Below are 15,000 nucleotides of genomic sequence, written 5' to 3'. Positions count from 1 at the left end.
GGTGTCATAAAGTAGTGCACTATATAGAGAATAGGGTGTCATAAAGTAGTGCACTATATAGGGTTTAGGGTGTCATAAAGTAGTGCACTATATAGGGTTTAGGGTGTCATAAAGTAGTGCACTATATAGGGTTTAGAGTGTCATAAAGTAGTGCACTATATAGAGAATAGGGTGTCATAAAGTAGTGCACTATATAGAGAATAGGGTGTCATAAAGTAGTGCACTATATAGAGAATAGGGTGTCATAAAGTAGTGCACTATATAGAGAATAGGGTGTCATAAAGTAGTGCACTATATAGAGAATAGGGTGTCATAAAGTAGTGCACTATATAGAGAATAGGGTGTCATAAAGTAGTGCACTATATAGAGAATAGGGTGTCATAAAGTAGTGCACTATATAGAGAATAGGGTGTCATAAAGTAGTGCACTATATAGGGTTTAGGGTGTCATAAAGTAGTGCACTATATAGGGTTTAGGGTGTCATAAAGTAGTGCACTATATAGGGTTTAGGGTGTCATAAAGTAGTGCACTATATATAGGGTTTAGGGTGTCATAAAGTAGTGCACTATATAGAGAATAGGGTGTCATAAAGTAGTGCACTATATAGAGAATAGGGTGTCATAAAGTAGTGCACTATATAGAGAATAGGGTGTCACAAAGTAGTGCACTATATAGAGAATAGGGTGTCATAAAGTAGTGCACTATATAGAGAATAGGGTGTCATAAAGTAGTGCACTATATAGAGAATAGGGTGTCATAAAGTAGTGCACTATATAGGGTTTAGGGTGTCATAAAGTAGTGCACTATATAGAGAATAGGGTGTCATAAAGTAGTGCACTATATAGGGTTTAGGGTGTCATAAAGTAGTGCACTATATAGGGTTTAGGGTGTCATAAAGTAGTGCACTATATAGGGTTTAGGGTGTCATAAAGTAGTGCACTATATATAGGGTTTAGGGTGTCATAAAGTAGTGCACTATATAGAGAATAGGGTGTCATAAAGTAGTGCACTATATAGGGTTTAGGGTGTCATAAAGTAGTGCACTATATAGAGAATAGGGTGTCATAAAGTAGTGCACTATATATAGGGTTTAGGGTGTCATAAAGTAGTGCACTATATAGAGAATAGGGTGTCATAAAGTAGTGCACTATATAGGGTTTAGAGTGTCATAAAGTAGTGCACTATATAGAGAATAGGGTGTCATAAAGTAGTGCACTATATAGGGTTTAGGGTGTCATAAAGTAGTGCACTATATAGAGAATAGGGTGTCATAAAGTAGTGCACTATATAGAGAATAGGGTGTCATAAAGTAGTGCACTATATAGGGTTTAGGGTGTCATAAAGTAGTGCACTATATAGGGTTTAGGGTGTCATAAAGTAGTGCACTATATAGGGTTTAGGGTGTCATAAAGTAGTGCACTATATAGGGTTTAGAGTGTCATAAAGTAGTGCACTATATATAGGGTTTAGGGTGTCATAAAGTAGTGCACTATATAGAGAATAGGGTGTCATAAAGTAGTGCACTATATAGGGTTTAGAGTGTCATAAAGTAGTGCACTATATAGAGAATAGGGTGTCATAAAGTAGTGCACTATATAGGGTTTAGGGTGTCATAAAGTAGTGCACTATATAGAGAATAGGGTGTCATAAAGTAGTGCACTATATAGAGAATAGGGTGTCATAAAGTAGTGCACTATATAGGGTTTAGGGTGTCATAAAGTAGTGCACTATATAGGGTTTAGGGTGTCATAAAGTAGTGCACTATATAGGGTTTAGGGTGTCATAAAGTAGTGCACTATATAGAGAATAGGGTGTCATAAAGTAGTGCACTATATAGGGTTTAGGGTGTCATAAAGTAGTGCACTATATAGAGAATAGGGTGTCATAAAGTAGTGCACTATATAGGGTTTAGGGTGTCATAAAGTAGTGCACTATATAGAGAATAGGGTGTCATAAAGTAGTGCACTATATAGAGAATAGGGTGTCATAAAGTAGTGCACTATATAGAGAATAGGGTGTCATAAAGTAGTGCACTATATAGGGTTTAGGGTGTCATAAAGTAGTGCACTATATAGAGAATAGGGTGTCATAAAGTAGTGCACTATATAGGGTTTAGGGTGTCATAAAGTAGTGCACTATATAGAGAATAGGGTGTCATAAAGTAGTGCACTATATAGAGAATAGGGTGTCATAAAGTAGTGCACTATATAGAGAATAGGGTGTCATAAAGTAGTGCACTATATAGAGAATAGGGTGTCATAAAGTAGTGCACTATATAGGGTTTAGGGTGTCATAAAGTAGTACACTATATAGAGAATAGGGTGTCATAAAGTAGTGCACTATATAGAGAATAGGGTGTCATAAAGTAGTGCACTATATAGAAAATAGGGTGTCATAAAGTAGTGCACTATATAGAGAATAGGGTGTCATAAAGTAGTGCACTATATAGGGTTTAGAGTGTCATAAAGTAGTGCACTATATAGGGTTTAGGGTGTCATAAAGTAGTGCACTATATAGAGAATAGGGTGTCATAAAGTAGTGCACTATATAGGGTTTAGGGTGTCATAAAGTAGTGCACTATATAGAGAATAGGGTGTCATAAAGTAGTGCACTATATAGAGAATAGGGTGTCATAAAGTAGTGCACTATATAGAGAATAGGGTGTCATAAAGTAGTGCACTATATATAGGGTTTAGGGTGTCATAAAGTAGTGCACTATATAGGGTTTAGAGTGTCATAAAGTAGTGCACTATATAGGGTTTAGAGTGTCATAAAGTAGTGCACTATATAGGGTTTAGAGTGTCATAAAGTAGTGCACTATATAGAGAATAGGGTGTCATAAAGTAGTGCACTATATAGGGTTTAGAGTGTCATAAAGTAGTGCACTATATAGGGTTTAGAGTGTCATAAAGTAGTGCACTATATAGGGTTTAGAGTGTCATAAAGTAGTGCACTATATAGGGTTTAGAGTGTCATAAAGTAGTGCACTATATAGAGAATAGGGTGTCATAAAGTAGTGCACTATATAGGGTTTAGAGTGTCATAAAGTAGTGCACTATATAGAGAATAGGGTGTCATAAAGTAGTGCACTATATAGAGAATAGGGTGTCATAAAGTAGTGTACTATATAGAGAATAGGGTGTCATAAAGTAGTGCACTATATAGAGAATAGGGTGTCATAAAGTAGTGCACTATATAGAGAATAGGGTGTCATAAAGTAGTGCACTATATAGAGAATAGGGTGTCATAAAGTAGTGCACTATATAGGGTTTAGGGTGTCATAAAGTAGTGCACTATATAGGGTTTAGGGTGTCATAAAGTAGTGCACTATATAGAGAATAGGGTGTCATAAAGTAGTGCACTATATAGAGAATAGGGTGTCATAAAGTAGTGCACTATATAGGGTTTAGGGTGTCATAAAGTAGTGTACTATATAGAGAATAGGGTGTCATAAAGTAGTGCACTATATAGAGAATAGGGTGTCATAAAGTAGTGCACTATATAGAGAATAGGGTGTCATAAAGTAGTGCACTATATAGAGAATAGGGTGTCATAAAGTAGTGCACTATATAGAGAATAGGGTGTCATAAAGTAGTGCACTATATAGGGTTTAGGGTGTCATAAAGTAGTGCACTATATAGAGAATAGGGTGTCATAAAGTAGTGCACTATATAGGGTTTAGGGTGTCATAAAGTAGTGCACTATATAGGGTTTAGGGTGTCATAAAGTAGTGCACTATATAGGGTTTAGGGTGTCATAAAGTAGTGCACTATATATAGGGTTTAGGGTGTCATAAAGTAGTGCACTATATAGAGAATAGGGTGTCATAAAGTAGTGCACTATATAGGGTTTAGGGTGTCATAAAGTAGTGCACTATATAGAGAATAGGGTGTCATAAAGTAGTGCACTATATAGAGAATAGGGTGTCATAAAGTAGTGCACTATATAGGGTTTAGGGTGTCATAAAGTAGTGCACTATATAGAGAATAGGGTGTCATAAAGTAGTGCACTATATAGGGTTTAGAGTGTCATAAAGTAGTGCACTATATAGGGTTTAGAGTGTCATAAAGTAGTGCACTATATATAGGGTTTAGGGTGTCATAAAGTAGTGCACTATATAGAGAATAGGGTGTCATAAAGTAGTGCACTATATAGAGAATAGGGTGTCATAAAGTAGTGCACTATATAGGGTTTAGGGTGTCATAAAGTAGTGCACTATATAGAGAATAGGGTGTCATAAAGTAGTGCACTATATAGGGTTTAGAGTGTCATAAAGTAGTGCACTATATAGGGTTTAGAGTGTCATAAAGTAGTGCACTATATATAGGGTTTAGGGTGTCATAAAGTAGTGCACTATATAGAGAATAGGGTGTCATAAAGTAGTGCACTATATAGGGTTTAGAGTGTCATAAAGTAGTGCACTATATAGAGAATAGGGTGTCATAAAGTAGTGCACTATATAGGGTTTAGGGTGTCATAAAGTAGTGCACTATATAGAGAATAGGGTGTCATAAAGTAGTGCACTATATAGAGAATAGGGTGTCATAAAGTAGTGCACTATATAGAGAATAGGGTGTCATAAAGTAGTGCACTATATAGGGTTTAGGGTGTCATAAAGTAGTGCACTATATAGAGAATAGGGTGTCATAAAGTAGTGCACTATATAGGGTTTAGGGTGTCATAAAGTAGTGCACTATATAGAGAATAGGGTGTCATAAAGTAGTGCACTATATAGGGTTTAGGGTGTCATAAAGTAGTGCACTATATAGAGAATAGGGTGTCATAAAGTAGTGCACTATATAGAGAATAGGGTGTCATAAAGTAGTGCACTATATAGGGTTTAGGGTGTCATAAAGTAGTGCACTATATAGGGTTTAGGGTGTCATAAAGTAGTGCACTATATAGAGAATAGGGTGTCATAAAGTAGTGCACTATATAGGGTTTAGGGTGTCATAAAGTAGTGCACTATATAGAGAATAGGGTGTCATAAAGTAGTGCACTATATAGGGTTTAGGGTGTCATAAAGTAGTGCACTATATAGAGAATAGGGTGTCATAAAGTAGTGCACTATATAGAGAATAGGGTGTCATAAAGTAGTGCACTATATAGAGAATAGGGTGTCATAAAGTAGTGCACTATATAGGGTTTAGGGTGTCATAAAGTAGTGCACTATATAGAGAATAGGGTGTCATAAAGTAGTGCACTATATAGGGTTTAGGGTGTCATAAAGTAGTGCACTATATAGAGAATAGGGTGTCATAAAGTAGTGCACTATATAGAGAATAGGGTGTCATAAAGTAGTGCACTATATAGGGTTTAGGGTGTCATAAAGTAGTGCACTATATAGAGAATAGGGTGTCATAAAGTAGTGCACTATATAGAGAATAGGGTGTCATAAAGTAGTGCACTATATAGAGAATAGGGTGTCATAAAGTAGTGCACTATATAGGGTTTAGAGTGTCATAAAGTAGTGCACTATATAGGGTTTAGGGTGTCATAAAGTAGTGCACTATATAGAGAATAGGGTGTCATAAAGTAGTGCACTATATAGAGAATAGGGTGTCATAAAGTAGTGCACTATATAGAGAATAGGGTGTCATAAAGTAGTGCACTATATATAGGGTTTAGGGTGTCATAAAGTAGTGCACTATATAGGGTTTAGAGTGTCATAAAGTAGTGCACTATATAGGGTTTAGAGTGTCATAAAGTAGTGCACTATATAGGGTTTAGAGTGTCATAAAGTAGTGCACTATATAGGGTTTAGAGTGTCATAAAGTAGTGCACTATATAGGGTTTAGAGTGTCATAAAGTAGTGCACTATATAGAGAATAGGGTGTCATAAAGTAGTGCACTATATAGAGAATAGGGTGTCATAAAGTAGTGCACTATATAGAGAATAGGGTGTCATAAAGTAGTGCACTATATAGAGAATAGGGTGTCATAAAGTAGTGCACTATATAGGGTTTAGAGTGTCATAAAGTAGTGCACTATATAGGGTTTAGGGTGTCATAAAGTAGTGCACTATATAGAGAATAGGGTGTCATAAAGTAGTGCACTATATAGAGAATAGGGTGTCATAAAGTAGTGCACTATATAGAGAATAGGGTGTCATAAAGTAGTGCACTATATAGAGAATAGGGTGTCATAAAGTAGTGTACTATATAGAGAATAGGGTGTCATAAAGTAGTGCACTATATAGAGAATAGGGTGTCATAAAGTAGTGCACTATATAGGGTTTAGGGTGTCATAAAGTAGTGCACTATATAGAGAATAGGGTGTCATAAAGTAGTGCACTATATATAGGGTTTAGGGTGTCATAAAGTAGTGTACTATATAGAGAATAGGGTGTCATAAAGTAGTGCACTATATAGAGAATAGGGTGTCATAAAGTAGTGCACTATATAGGGTTTAGGGTGTCATAAAGTAGTGCACTATATAGAGAATAGGGTGTCATAAAGTAGTGCACTATATAGAGAATAGGGTGTCATAAAGTAGTGCACTATATAGAGAATAGGGTGTCATAAAGTAGTGCACTATATAGAGAATAGGGTGTCATAAAGTAGTGCACTATATAGGGTTTAGAGTGTCATAAAGTAGTGCACTATATAGAGAATAGGGTGTCATAAAGTAGTGTACTATATAGGGTTTAGGGTGTCATAAAGTAGTGCACTATATAGAGAATAGGGTGTCATAAAGTAGTGCACTATATAGGGTTTAGGGTGTCATAAAGTAGTGCACTATATAGAGAATAGGGTGTCATAAAGTAGTGCACTATATAGGGTTTAGGGTGTCATAAAGTAGTGCACTATATAGGGTTTAGGGTGTCATAAAGTAGTGCACTATATAGAGAATAGGGTGTCATAAAGTAGTGCACTATATAGGGTTTAGGGTGTCATAAAGTAGTGCACTATATAGAGAATAGGGTGTCATAAAGTAGTGCACTATATAGAGAATAGGGTGTCATAAAGTAGTGCACTATATAGAGAATAGGGTGTCATAAAGTAGTGCACTATATAGGGTTTAGGGTGTCATAAAGTAGTGCACTATATAGAGAATAGGGTGTCATAAAGTAGTGCACTATATAGGGTTTAGGGTGTCATAAAGTAGTGCACTATATAGAGAATAGGGTGTCATAAAGTAGTGCACTATATAGAGAATAGGGTGTCATAAAGTAGTGCACTATATAGAGAATAGGGTGTCATAAAGTAGTGCACTATATAGGGTTTAGAGTGTCATAAAGTAGTGCACTATATAGAGAATAGGGTGTCATAAAGTAGTGTACTATATAGGGTTTAGGGTGTCATAAAGTAGTGCACTATATAGAGAATAGGGTGTCATAAAGTAGTGCACTATATAGGGTTTAGGGTGTCATAAAGTAGTGCACTATATAGAGAATAGGGTGTCATAAAGTAGTGCACTATATAGGGTTTAGGGTGTCATAAAGTAGTGCACTATATAGGGTTTAGGGTGTCATAAAGTAGTGCACTATATAGAGAATAGGGTGTCATAAATTAGTGCACTATATAGGGTTTAGGGTGTCATAAAGTAGTGCACTATATAGAGAATAGGGTGTCATAAAGTAGTGCACTATATAGAGAATAGGGTGTCATAAAGTAGTGCACTATATAGAGAATAGGGTGTCATAAAGTAGTGCACTATATAGGGTTTAGGGTGTCATAAAGTAGTGCACTATATAGAGAATAGGGTGTCATAAAGTAGTGCACTATATAGGGTTTAGGGTGTCATAAAGTAGTGCACTATATAGAGAATAGGGTGTCATAAAGTAGTGCACTATATAGGGTTTAGGGTGTCATAAAGTAGTGCACTATATAGGGTTTAGGGTGTCATAAAGTAGTGCACTATATAGGGAATAGGGTGTCATAAAGTAGTGCACTATATAGAGAATAGGGTGTCATAAAGTAGTGCACTATATAGGGTTTAGGGTGTCATAAAGTAGTGCACTATATAGGGAATAGGGTGTCATAAAGTAGTGCACTATATAGAGAATAGGGTGTCATAAAGTAGTGCACTATATAGAGAATAGGGTGTCATAAAGTAGTGCACTATATAGAGAATAGGGTGTCATAAAGTAGTGCACTATATAGAGAATAGGGTGTCATAAAGTAGTGCACTATATAGGGTTTAGGGTGTCATAAAGTAGTGCACTATATAGAGAATAGGGTGTCATAAAGTAGTGCACTATATAGGGTTTAGGGTGTCATAAAGTAGTGCACTATATAGAGAATAGGGTGTCATAAAGTAGTGCACTATATAGAGAATAGGGTGTCATAAAGTAGTGCACTATATAGGGTTTAGGGTGTCATAAAGTAGTGCACTATATAGGGTTTAGGGTGTCATAAAGTAGTGCACTATATAGAGAATAGGGTGTCATAAAGTAGTGCACTATATATAGGGTTTAGGGTGTCATAAAGTAGTGCACTATATAGGGTTTAGAGTGTCATAAAGTAGTGCACTATATAGGGTTTAGAGTGTCATAAAGTAGTGCACTATATAGGGTTTAGAGTGTCATAAAGTAGTGCACTATATAGGGTTTAGAGTGTCATAAAGTAGTGCACTATATAGGGTTTAGAGTGTCATAAAGTAGTGCACTATATAGAGAATAGGGTGTCATAAAGTAGTGCACTATATAGGGTTTAGGGTGTCATAAAGTAGTGCACTATATAGAGAATAGGGTGTCATAAAGTAGTGCACTATATAGAGAATAGGGTGTCATAAAGTAGTGCACTATATAGAGAATAGGGTGTCATAAAGTAGTGCACTATATAGAGAATAGGGTGTCATAAAGTAGTGCACTATATAGAGAATAGGGTGTCATAAAGTAGTGCACTATATAGAGAATAGGGTGTCATAAAGTAGTGCACTATATAGAGAATAGGGTGTCATAAAGTAGTGCACTATATAGGGTTTAGAGTGTCATAAAGTAGTGCACTATATAGAGAATAGGGTGTCATAAAGTAGTGTACTATATAGAGAATAGGGTGTCATAAAGTAGTGCACTATATAGAGAATAGGGTGTCATAAAGTAGTGCACTATATAGAGAATAGGGTGTCATAAAGTAGTGCACTATATAGAGAATAGGGTGTCATAAAGTAGTGCACTATATAGAGAATAGGGTGTCATAAAGTAGTGCACTATATAGGGAATAGGGTGTCATAAAGTAGTGCACTATATAGAGAATAGGGTGTCATAAAGTAGTGCACTATATAGAGAATAGGGTGTCATAAAGTAGTGCACTATATAGAGAATAGGGTGTCATAAAGTAGTGCACTATATAGAGAATAGGGTGTCATAAAGTAGTGCACTATATAGGGTTTAGGGTGTCATAAAGTAGTGCACTATATAGAGAATAGGGTGTCATAAAGTAGTGCACTATATAGAGAATAGGGTGTCATAAAGTAGTGTACTATATAGAGAATAGGGTGTCATAAAGTAGTGCACTATATAGAGAATAGGGTGTCATAAAGTAGTGCACTATATAGAGAATAGGGTGTCATAAAGTAGTGCACTATATAGAGAATAGGGTGTCATAAAGTAGTGCACTATATAGAGAATAGGGTGTCATAAAGTAGTGCACTATATAGAGAATAGGGTGTCATAAAGTAGTGCACTATATAGGGTTTAGGGTGTCATAAAGTAGTGCACTATATAGAGAATAGGGTGTCATAAAGTAGTGCACTATATAGAGAATAGGGTGTCATAAAGTAGTGCACTATATAGAGAATAGGGTGTCATAAAGTAGTGCACTATATAGGGTTTAGGGTGTCATAAAGTAGTGCACTATATAGAGAATAGGGTGTCATAAAGTAGTGCACTATATAGGGTTTAGGGTGTCATAAAGTAGTGCACTATATAGAGAATAGGGTGTCATAAAGTAGTGCACTATATAGAGAATAGGGTGTCATAAAGTAGTGCACTATATAGGGAATAGGGTGTCATAAAGTAGTGCACTATATAGAGAATAGGGTGTCATAAAGTAGTGCACTATATAGAGAATAGGGTGTCATAAAGTAGTGCACTATATAGAGAATAGGGTGTCATAAAGTAGTGCACTATATAGGGTTTAGGGTGTCATAAAGTAGTGCACTATATAGAGAATAGGGTGTCATAAAGTAGTGCACTATATAGAGAATAGGGTGTCATAAAGTAGTGCACTATATAGAGAATAGGGTGTCATAAAGTAGTGCACTATATAGAGAATAGGGTGTCATAAAGTAGTGCACTATATAGGGTTTAGAGTGTCATAAAGTAGTGCACTATATAGAGAATAGGGTGTCATAAAGTAGTGTACTATATAGGGTTTAGGGTGTCATAAAGTAGTGCACTATATAGAGAATAGGGTGTCATAAAGTAGTGCACTATATAGGGTTTAGGGTGTCATAAAGTAGTGCACTATATAGAGAATAGGGTGTCATAAAGTAGTGCACTATATAGGGTTTAGGGTGTCATAAAGTAGTGCACTATATAGGGTTTAGGGTGTCATAAAGTAGTGCACTATATAGAGAATAGGGTGTCATAAAGTAGTGCACTATATAGAGAATAGGGTGTCATAAAGTAGTGCACTATATAGGGTTTAGGGTGTCATAAAGTAGTGCACTATATAGAGAATAGGGTGTCATAAAGTAGTGCACTATATAGGGTTTAGGGTGTCATAAAGTAGTGCACTATATAGAGAATAGGGTGTCATAAAGTAGTGCACTATATAGAGAATAGGGTGTCATAAAGTAGTGCACTATATAGAGAATAGGGTGTCATAAAGTAGTGCACTATATAGGGTTTAGAGTGTCATAAAGTAGTGCACTATATAGAGAATAGGGTGTCATAAAGTAGTGTACTATATAGGGTTTAGGGTGTCATAAAGTAGTGCACTATATAGAGAATAGGGTGTCATAAAGTAGTGCACTATATAGGGTTTAGGGTGTCATAAAGTAGTGCACTATATAGAGAATAGGGTGTCATAAAGTAGTGCACTATATAGGGTTTAGGGTGTCATAAAGTAGTGCACTATATAGGGTTTAGGGTGTCATAAAGTAGTGCACTATATAGAGAATAGGGTGTCATAAAGTAGTGCACTATATAGGGTTTAGGGTGTCATAAAGTAGTGCACTATATAGAGAATAGGGTGTCATAAAGTAGTGCACTATATAGAGAATAGGGTGTCATAAAGTAGTGCACTATATAGAGAATAGGGTGTCATAAAGTAGTGCACTATATAGGGTTTAGGGTGTCATAAAGTAGTGCACTATATAGAGAATAGGGTGTCATAAAGTAGTGCACTATATAGGGTTTAGGGTGTCATAAAGTAGTGCACTATATAGAGAATAGGGTGTCATAAAGTAGTGCACTATATAGGGTTTAGGGTGTCATAAAGTAGTGCACTATATAGGGTTTAGGGTGTCATAAAGTAGTGCACTATATAGGGAATAGGGTGTCATAAAGTAGTGCACTATATAGAGAATAGGGTGTCATAAAGTAGTGCACTATATAGGGTTTAGGGTGTCATAAAGTAGTGCACTATATAGGGAATAGGGTGTCATAAAGTAGTGCACTATATAGAGAATAGGGTGTCATAAAGTAGTGCACTATATAGAGAATAGGGTGTCATAAAGTAGTGCACTATATAGAGAATAGGGTGTCATAAAGTAGTGCACTATATAGAGAATAGGGTGTCATAAAGTAGTGCACTATATAGGGTTTAGGGTGTCATAAAGTAGTGCACTATATAGAGAATAGGGTGTCATAAAGTAGTGCACTATATAGGGTTTAGGGTGTCATAAAGTAGTGCACTATATAGAGAATAGGGTGTCATAAAGTAGTGCACTATATAGAGAATAGGGTGTCATAAAGTAGTGCACTATATAGGGTTTAGGGTGTCATAAAGTAGTGCACTATATAGGGTTTAGGGTGTCATAAAGTAGTGCACTATATAGAGAATAGGGTGTCATAAAGTAGTGCACTATATATAGGGTTTAGGGTGTCATAAAGTAGTGCACTATATAGGGTTTAGAGTGTCATAAAGTAGTGCACTATATAGGGTTTAGAGTGTCATAAAGTAGTGCACTATATAGGGTTTAGAGTGTCATAAAGTAGTGCACTATATAGGGTTTAGAGTGTCATAAAGTAGTGCACTATATAGGGTTTAGAGTGTCATAAAGTAGTGCACTATATAGAGAATAGGGTGTCATAAAGTAGTGCACTATATAGGGTTTAGGGTGTCATAAAGTAGTGCACTATATAGAGAATAGGGTGTCATAAAGTAGTGCACTATATAGAGAATAGGGTGTCATAAAGTAGTGCACTATATAGAGAATAGGGTGTCATAAAGTAGTGCACTATATAGAGAATAGGGTGTCATAAAGTAGTGCACTATATAGAGAATAGGGTGTCATAAAGTAGTGCACTATATAGAGAATAGGGTGTCATAAAGTAGTGCACTATATAGAGAATAGGGTGTCATAAAGTAGTGCACTATATAGGGTTTAGAGTGTCATAAAGTAGTGCACTATATAGAGAATAGGGTGTCATAAAGTAGTGTACTATATAGAGAATAGGGTGTCATAAAGTAGTGCACTATATAGAGAATAGGGTGTCATAAAGTAGTGCACTATATAGAGAATAGGGTGTCATAAAGTAGTGCACTATATAGAGAATAGGGTGTCATAAAGTAGTGCACTATATAGAGAATAGGGTGTCATAAAGTAGTGCACTATATAGGGAATAGGGTGTCATAAAGTAGTGCACTATATAGAGAATAGGGTGTCATAAAGTAGTGCACTATATAGAGAATAGGGTGTCATAAAGTAGTGCACTATATAGAGAATAGGGTGTCATAAAGTAGTGCACTATATAGAGAATAGGGTGTCATAAAGTAGTGCACTATATAGGGTTTAGGGTGTCATAAAGTAGTGCACTATATAGAGAATAGGGTGTCATAAAGTAGTGCACTATATAGAGAATAGGGTGTCATAAAGTAGTGTACTATATAGAGAATAGGGTGTCATAAAGTAGTGCACTATATAGAGAATAGGGTGTCATAAAGTAGTGCACTATATAGAGAATAGGGTGTCATAAAGTAGTGCACTATATAGAGAATAGGGTGTCATAAAGTAGTGCACTATATAGAGAATAGGGTGTCATAAAGTAGTGCACTATATAGAGAATAGGGTGTCATAAAGTAGTGCACTATATAGAGAATAGGGTGTCATAAAGTAGTGCACTATATAGGGTTTAGGGTGTCATAAAGTAGTGCACTATATAGAGAATAGGGTGTCATAAAGTAGTGCACTATATAGGGTTTAGGGTGTCATAAAGTAGTGCACTATATAGAGAATAGGGTGTCATAAAGTAGTGCACTATATAGAGAATAGGGTGTCATAAAGTAGTGCACTATATAGGGAATAGGGTGTCATAAAGTAGTGCACTATATAGAGAATAGGGTGTCATAAAGTAGTGCACTATATAGAGAATAGGGTGTCATAAAGTAGTGCACTATATAGAGAATATGGTGTCATAAAGTAGTGCACTATATAGAGAATAGGGTGTCATAAAGTAGTGCACTATATAGAGAATAGGGTGTCATAAAGTAGTGTACTATATAGAGAATAGGGTGTCATAAAGTAGTGCACTATATAGAGAATAGGGTGTCATAAAGTAGTGCACTATATAGAGAATAGGGTGTCATAAAGTAGTGCACTATATAGAGAATAGGGTGTCATAAAGTAGTGCACTATATAGAGAATAGGGTGTCATGAAGTAGTGCACTATATAGAGAATAGGGTGTCATAAAGTAGTGCACTATATAGAGAATAGGGTGTCATAAAGTAGTGCACTATATAGAGAATAGGGTGTCATAAAGTAGTGCACTATATAGGGTTTAGGGTGTCATAAAGTAGTGCACTATATAGAGAATAGGGTGTCATAAAGTAGTGCACTATATAGAGAATAGGGTGTCATAAAGTAGTGCACTATATAGAGAATAGGGTGTCATAAAGTAGTGCACTATATAGGGTTTAGGGTGTCATAAAGTAGTGCACTATATAGAGAATAGGGTGTCATAAAGTAGTGCACTATATAGGGTTTAGGGTGTCATAAAGTAGTGCACTACTTAACGCAGAGAAGTACCCATCCAGGACCTCTATACCAGGCGGTGCCCAAACGGGACCCTTGTGCACTACTTTAGGCCCATTGGGCTGCAGTCTAAAGTAGTGCACTACATAGGGTTTAGGATTCTCACCTTAGTAAGTCTCTGTGCCTGTCCTCCTCCCACCTCACTCCTCTCTGACCCAGTTCAAAGAACTCTGCCCTCCTCCTGAACACACACACACACACACACACACACACACACACACACACACACACACACAAACACACACACAGAGTGAGAGAGTAAGGCTACCACAGAGAGTCTCCCCTGCTAGATGTAGAATCACATGGTAAACTGGGGCAGAGCTCCCTGCCCTCCAGGACCTCTATACCAGGCGGTGTCAGAGATGTAGAATCACATGGTAGACTGGGCAGAGCTCCCTGCCCTCCAGGACCTCTATACCAGGCGGTGTCAGAGATGTAGAATCACATGGTAAACTGGGGCATAGCTCCCTGCCCATCCAAGGACCTCTATACCAGGCGGTGTCAGTTTACCATGTGATTATACATCTCTGAAAAAACCCGAAGCACAGCTCCAAGCTACGCAAGAGCTATTTAGGGAAGAAGCAGTCAGCTGGTATTCTGTCTATAGTGGAGTGGCCAGCACAGTCACCAGATCTCAACCCGAGAGAGAAGAAGTGCCCATCAAGCCAATCCAACGGGTGGGAGGTGCTTCAGGAAGCACGGGGTGAAATCTCTTCAGATTACCTCAACAAACTGACAACTAGAATGCCAAAGATCTGCAAAGGCTGTAATTGCTGCAAATGGAGGATTCTTTGACAAAAACAAAGTTAAGTAGATATATAGTACAGTATACATACTCTATATAAGTAGATATA

The 15,000-nt window shown here is 36.8% G+C and overlaps 1 protein-coding gene across 1 annotated transcript in view; it reads right to left on the bottom strand.

Moving 5' to 3' along the window:
- Positions 1–15,000, bottom strand: part of LOC118966670 (cGMP-specific 3',5'-cyclic phosphodiesterase-like) — a 50,529-nt gene that overhangs the window by 6,772 nt on the left and 28,757 nt on the right. Inside the window, exon 19 of the mRNA XM_036989421.1 lies at positions 14,253–14,327. Within this exon, the coding sequence (XP_036845316.1) occupies positions 14,253–14,327 (75 nt within the window). The remainder of the gene's footprint in view (positions 1–14,252; positions 14,328–15,000) is intronic.

The sequence above is a fragment of the Oncorhynchus mykiss genome, chromosome 10 (assembly GCF_013265735.2).
Source record: "Oncorhynchus mykiss isolate Arlee chromosome 10, USDA_OmykA_1.1, whole genome shotgun sequence".
Taxonomy (NCBI): Eukaryota; Metazoa; Chordata; class Actinopteri; order Salmoniformes; family Salmonidae; genus Oncorhynchus; species Oncorhynchus mykiss.
This window is presented reverse-complemented; position numbering and strand designations above follow the sequence as displayed.